The 6,736-nt window shown below is 29.6% G+C and overlaps 1 protein-coding gene across 1 annotated transcript; it reads left to right on the forward strand.

The window, feature by feature from the left end:
• Positions 1 to 476: 476 nt before the first annotated feature.
• On the forward strand, positions 477 to 3,793 carry LOC134723847 (uncharacterized). Its single transcript, XM_063587386.1, has 2 exons — positions 477 to 653; positions 1,752 to 3,793. Exons 1-2 carry the CDS (start codon positions 626 to 628, stop codon positions 3,563 to 3,565), a joined length of 1,842 nt encoding a protein of 613 aa, XP_063443456.1. The 5' UTR covers positions 477 to 625; the 3' UTR covers positions 3,566 to 3,793.
• Positions 3,794 to 6,736: the final 2,943 nt, after the last annotated feature.

Genomic DNA, 6,736 nt, shown 5'->3' on the forward strand with positions numbered 1-6,736 from the left:
CATATCAGATCTTAACAGGGATTTCCTGCATATGGTTGGTGGGTTTCCCTCATTACACTTCCTTACCAAATAAAAGCTGGCCACCTTAATTTAGCTTAGAATGCAAGTAGAAGACTTAATCATATGATATGTAATGCTCAAGGTTGATATGTGCAGAATTTCATAAAAATTTAAACAAAATGAATTTAATGTAAATAATGAAATTCATACCGATTTGTAATGAAATTTTTACCGATAAGTTCTTTGAAATGATTAATGTAGCTGAATACATTTAAATTGAAAGAAGGAGCTTATGGGTCATCAAAAAAAATATGATAAGGTCACATTTGTCAGAAATTTTAGCAAGAAATTATTTTTCTGAAAGGCTTTGATCTTTTAGACATTCAATGACATTGTATTGCCTTTGTTCCCCTATCTGACCATACACATTACAAATATTTTCCTTTGTACATGGTTTATTTTTCAGGAAGAGAAGTTGGGACATCGAAGAGAAAAGCACAGTATTCATCAATACCATTGTATTATCTGCAATAAGATATTTGATGAGAAGTGGCATTATGGACATCACATCAAATCATTGGTTCACAGAAACAACAGAGAAATCTATAGGAGAGCTATTAATATCATGAAATCCTGTATAGGGTTAGATCTTGGTAAGTGTATTATGATATTTGATTACTTGCATAAACTAAACTCCTTTGATAAAAGAGTTGATAATAAAGATAATAATATAATAAATTTAGCATGCTTTATTTAAAGAGGTTGATTTCTAGAAAACAAAGACTTGAATGCTAAAAACAATGTTAATTATGGATCATCAACGAAGGCCAATGATGTTGACATTTACTGTTCAATAGTTATGGCACTTAGTTATCTTAAAAGTTTGTTTTTCTTTAGTTTTTGAAAGATAATAAAAATGCAGCTTGATCAACTCTGAGGTAAATCCTAAAAGGAAAGTCCCAAATCAAATGACAAAATTCAAAAGATAATACACATCAAATGAATGGAAAATAACTGTCATACTCCTGACTTGGTACAGGCATTTTCTTGTATAGCAATTGGGGGGTTAAAGCTGGTTTTAATGCAAGCTAAACCTCTCACTTGCATGACAGTCGCATCAAATTTCATTACACTGACATCGATTTGTGAACAAATAATATAACATAAAACGTTAAATAACACAATGATGGGATGTTTTATTACAGAGCCAGGACATATATGTATTGAAGAAACAAAAAGGCATATAGACGAAGCACATTAGCAAAAATTAAAGACAAGAGTGCAAAAATGTTTTACAATAGCACAATAACAGGATGTTTAAGTACAGAGCCATGCTGTGAAAAAAAAACCCCAGAAAAACAAACTAAACTGTAAATCTTTCACACAGACATTTAATCCAAATTGAATTCGAATCAAATGTGAATCTAATTCGCTATCGCATTCACGCATTCTTCTTTTTTAATTCGAATTAACTAATTTGAATTAGTCGAAATATGTTTTTCAATAATACAAATAAAAGTTAATGCTTTTGGACAGTATAGGGAATTTGATGCGCATTTCAATTCAAATTATAATTGACACTAGGACGTAAAATGTTTCGAATGCAAATTAAATTAATTTGAATTAGTTAATGCACATCGAATTTGAATTACGTGTGAACTCAGCATAATATTCATAAAGAGAAATAAAAGAATGGTATTACAATTATTAAGATGATACAGACTTCAAAACTTTTGATCTTATATTTTCAGGACCTGCCTCTAAAGATCTGATGATTTTAGAAGATGGTCATACAGATAGTACTCAGAAATCGTTGGTTCCTGTTGAGCAAAGTGTTAACTTGTTTTGTAGTACAGAAGATGTTACATTATCATACCATGAACCAGAGGTACAAAATTTATTGAATGAACTGTCAGATGTAAAATCAGTTATGTTAAATTTGGTGAAGAGTAATTCTGATTTCTCCTTTGGTCAGTTTACATCCAGTGGTCAGTCTTCTTTCTTTGACTGTCAGATTGGCAGGCAAGTAACACAAAATTTCATTAGTGATACAGTATACTCCAGTGAAGATGCACAATTTAATGATTTAACACCATGTTCTGAAAATGGTTCTTTGATGTCTCAGAACACATTTGCTATAGACAACAATTTGTCATCATCATCTTCCACTGTGTCATTGGATGATTCAAATTTTAGAGCTTGCCTAACCAATAGTAGCCAACAAGATAGTATTGGAATACCATGTGAGAATTCAAATTTTAGAGCTTGCTTAACCAATATTAGACAAGATTATACTGGAATACCATTTGATGATCCACATTTTAGAACTTGCCTATCAAATACTGGCCAAAGAGATAATACAGGAATATCTATAAATGATACAAATTTCAGAGATTGCTGTACTGCTAGCCAACAAAGTAGTAGTGGAATATTATTTGAAGATCCAAATTTTAGAACTGGTCTTTCCACTAACCAACCCAATAGAACTAGAATGTATTTTGATGATCCAGATTTTAGAGCTTGCTTTAATGCTAACCAACAAAATAGGACTGAAATGTCATTTGATGATCCACATTTTAGAGCTTGCCTCACCAATAACCTACCAAACAGTACTAGAATGTCATTTGATGATCCGCATTTTAGAGCTTGCCTCACCAATAACCAACCAAACAATACTGGAATGTCATTTGCTGATCCACATTTTAGAACTTGCCTCACCAATGACACAGGTATTAGAGCTTGCAATACTAGTGAGGGGCAACTACAAAATGATGAATTATCAGTTTGTGATCAAAACTTGAGAAGCTGCCCAGCAAAGATTAGGCAACCAGATATTGACAAAACAACTGTCATTTCTAAGACTAATGGTTCTCCTACCAACAATGACATGTTAACTGATGCATTCAGACTGCTTGAGGAGGAAGGCTATTTTGAGAATGACCAAATTACATCTATTACTTCTGATATTGACCTATCTGAAATCGTAAACAACAAAGAATTTACAAATCTGACCAAAACTCCACTTGTTATGGAGCAAACATCTTGTATGTCTGGAGTTCCAATTGAACAATATCCTTATTTAGCTGGGAATCAAGTAGAGCAAAATCCTAACATGCCTGAAATTCCAGTGCAGCAATGCCCTAACCTACCTATGATTTCAGAGGAGCAAAATCCAAGTATGCCTGGAAATCCAGTGGAGCAATGTTATAATCTACCTAGCATTCCAGTGGATAAAAGTCAAATTGATATCATCAATGGAAACACTGAGTCAACTGAAAATTATTCATTGCTTGAATTATCATCTGACATTCCTATCAATGCACAGCCAAATATTACCACAGCTGATTTTTCTGAGAAACAGGGGCATTTTAATTTTGATTCTAACAATAACACAGTGGGACAAAATGTACAGCAGCGAATTGGACAGAATTCTGATAAAGTACAGTGCCAAATTGAACAGAATGGCAATGTACAGTGCCAAATTGAAGATAAGGGAAGAAATGTACAAGATGAATACTTTGCAATTTCCCAGGAAATTGCACAAGAAGAAGGAATGGAGTTCTAGAATTCTCCAAATTAATGTGAATGGTTATTGAATTAGATATGACATGAGACCAGTTGTAATTGTGTATTTGTGTTATAAGTGGGTTAAAAACGGTTTATTTCTGTTGACCTAGAAGTTTGTTTCAGTCATGTAATCTAAAGTATTTTTGTCTCTAATAAGACATTGGGGTCTTTTATTCTGTCTTTCAATATTTTTTTCTATTTTTCCATAGTTTACTGATAAATGAACAAATTTATTCTTGTAGCTAACATTTAGATTTTTAGTTTCAATCTGTTACAAGTTAAAATTTAATTTATACATAACATTTGTCAACCTTCATCAATTTTTTTTCAATTTTGGAAGTTATTTTTAACATTTGCTATGTTGAGTTAGTATGACAATATATCAATTTACATTGTGATTCAAACAGGTTACTTAGAACTTCTTATTTTTACAAATTTGTGCAAATTTGTGGTAAAAAAGTGCAATTGTAGTTTTACACCAAGACTATAAAAGCCTCATATTCATATTTGTTCTGCTAATCAAATATTGTATATATTCCAAATTTGTATGTTAACTTAATCTTTGTGATGAAAAACTGGTTACAATATATTATCTTGAAACTTTGTATGCTGTGTTCTATATAATTTGTGCAATAATCTTATATACTTTTCGAGTGACTACTATAAAGTTGATACAGATAATTCAGAAATTTTTGCAATGTTTTGAATTATCCCGTGAATATTAAGGATGGGATATTACATTTTATAGACACAATTTTTCTATTCACATTCAGACAGCATATAACAACTATTTTTCCTGAACTGATGTAACGCAAAACAAAAAAAATCCTTTCATAACAACTATGACCTTTTATTTTTTTAGAGGAATGTAAGATAATTTTGCAATATAGAGCATACATGCTATAAAGGTGAATAATTTTATTAACAACAGTTTCTCAAATTGAATTTATAATTTTGCATCTATGTTGGTTATAAAGGATAACATTTATACATTCATACAACTTCTGAAATACTGGTATGAATCGCAAATTATGTCTTACTATTTGTTAAGATTGATGTTAAGTTTTCTTTTGGGGTTTCATGAACCATCCAAAATTTTGTTGTATTTTTAAAGATTTTTTCTATTAATATTTTTTTTTCATGTATTTTGTAAATTTATTTTATGTTTAATGTTCAAATGTTTAGATATAGTCCACACACATGATGCACAATTATATAATATTATTTTCAAACCTTGAAGAACCTCATACACTTTTCTTTCTTTCTATTGCTCTCCTTTGTAAATTTCTATCTGTAATACCTTCCTTTTCTCCTGTTTATTTACTACTGAAGTATTTTTTATGCATTCATATTGGATTATGTTCTTGTTATTGTGATATTGTTAGAAACTATAGATATTTTTTGTGTTGGTTATTTTTTTAGGTTTTTGAAAATATGTTTTAACTGTTTAAAATAATTCCAGAGTGAATTTGTGATAAGGTCAGTTTAAGGGGACTACTAATTGATAGTTAATTATTTGGTTTGCAACTGTTTTATCCATTGACATGAAGATAATTTGGGTCTGCCACCTCAGTCAATGTGTATTGACTTTAAATCTTCAGCATAGTTAAAATTTGTTATGGTCAATTTTAGAAGAACCACTTATGAGTCAATGATATTTTGGTTGTGGTTGTATTATTTGGCCCTGCTTCTTCAGTCATGGTTCATAATCTTAAAATGTTTTGCAATGTTTTCATGCTAAAGTATTGTCATTTCAATTCAACATTTGCAATATACTATCAAAATTACAGGAAAATCTTATCTGTCAACATATTATATTGCAAAGGATGTGAGACATAAACTTAATATTATTGAATTTCTTGTTTTACTATTTGATAAAGGATTTTACAAATGTATTTGTCTGTTTTTTTGTTAAATGAATTTCACACAGGATGTGCTATCTGTATTTTTAATAACATTTTTAATTTTATTTTATCCAAGTCAAATATTGACTATTTAGTAGTTTGCATACTTGTTATATTGTTAAGTGTTAAATAATTTTAATTTTTGTAACATTTTTCTACTGTGCTTTATAATTAGGTCAGTCATGGGTCATAACTCTGGATGTTTTCATTTTTAAACATAACTAAGAAACATAATAAAGCATTCAAAGATTAGCATTATAAATAATAATCATGTTTATTTAAATTGTTAATTATGATTAAGGAATTTTGAAAAAATAATCATAATGAAAGAACATGATTAGTATAGCATTTAGAAAGATTATTTTCAGATTATATATTTTTATATTGAGAAATTTAATACTCAATTTTGTTTAGCAAACAAAAAAAAAGATTTATAACAAATGTACAAAACCAGCACACAGTTTTTTTTATTCCACACTGCAATAGAGAAAAAATACTATTTCTTTTGTTTTTAGACTATGGTGAGGACTTTGGCCTGTTAAAAGAGTTGATATTTATGTGCTCTCTTTTATTTATGCCAGTACAAAAGTAAAGAATATTATAAAATTTCAGTTAATAACTTTCAAATTATTATAAACAAGTTTGTTTTTAATGAATAATGTGTGTGGCAGTATATTTTTCTGCTACCAAAATCTACTTATTTCTAGTCTGTTACTTTATTTTTGTTAGGTATGTTTTAGTGTAAAATTTTAGTTTTGTTTTTTATGTTATTTTTAATAAAACTTTATTATTTCTTTTATCAAGTTTCATTTTATAAGCTTTCTTACTTAAATACTCATGAAAACATGAAAAGGATAACAGAAATTACCCAAGAAAAGAATATGAACAACCAATAGATAAAAAACAGACAAACAACAACTAACTACAAATGGTCCAAGTAGCCTGCTTTGTCATTATACCAGTTTTATTTGTACCTAAACTTAGGGAAATGATTGCCAATGAGACAACTATCCACCAAAGTTCAAATGAAGTGGATTTAAGCAACTATAGGCAACTATGGCCTTCAATAATGAGACAATTTGTTCACAATTTGAAAAACCTGCTACCTACAGGATGACCGCTTTACTTGAATAACCAAAAAGACAACACATTATTTGGAAAAATAGACAAGGTACCGGTACTGTTATTGTACCCTATTTATCTTTTTTACAACAAAAACTTCAAAGATATCCTAAGGCCTTGACAACCAGGATAAAGGATGATTT

This window comes from Mytilus trossulus, chromosome 6 (genome assembly GCF_036588685.1).
Source record: "Mytilus trossulus isolate FHL-02 chromosome 6, PNRI_Mtr1.1.1.hap1, whole genome shotgun sequence".
Classification (NCBI taxonomy): domain Eukaryota; kingdom Metazoa; phylum Mollusca; class Bivalvia; order Mytilida; family Mytilidae; genus Mytilus; species Mytilus trossulus.

Coding starts and splice junctions, on each gene's coding strand:
- LOC134723847 (XM_063587386.1), top strand. CDS start 626: ATGAAATCCTGTATAGGGTTAGATCTTG. Junction 654..1,751: donor CTGTATAGGGTTAGATCTTG/GTAAGTGTATTA, acceptor TTATATTTTCAG/GACCTGCCTCTAAAGATCTG.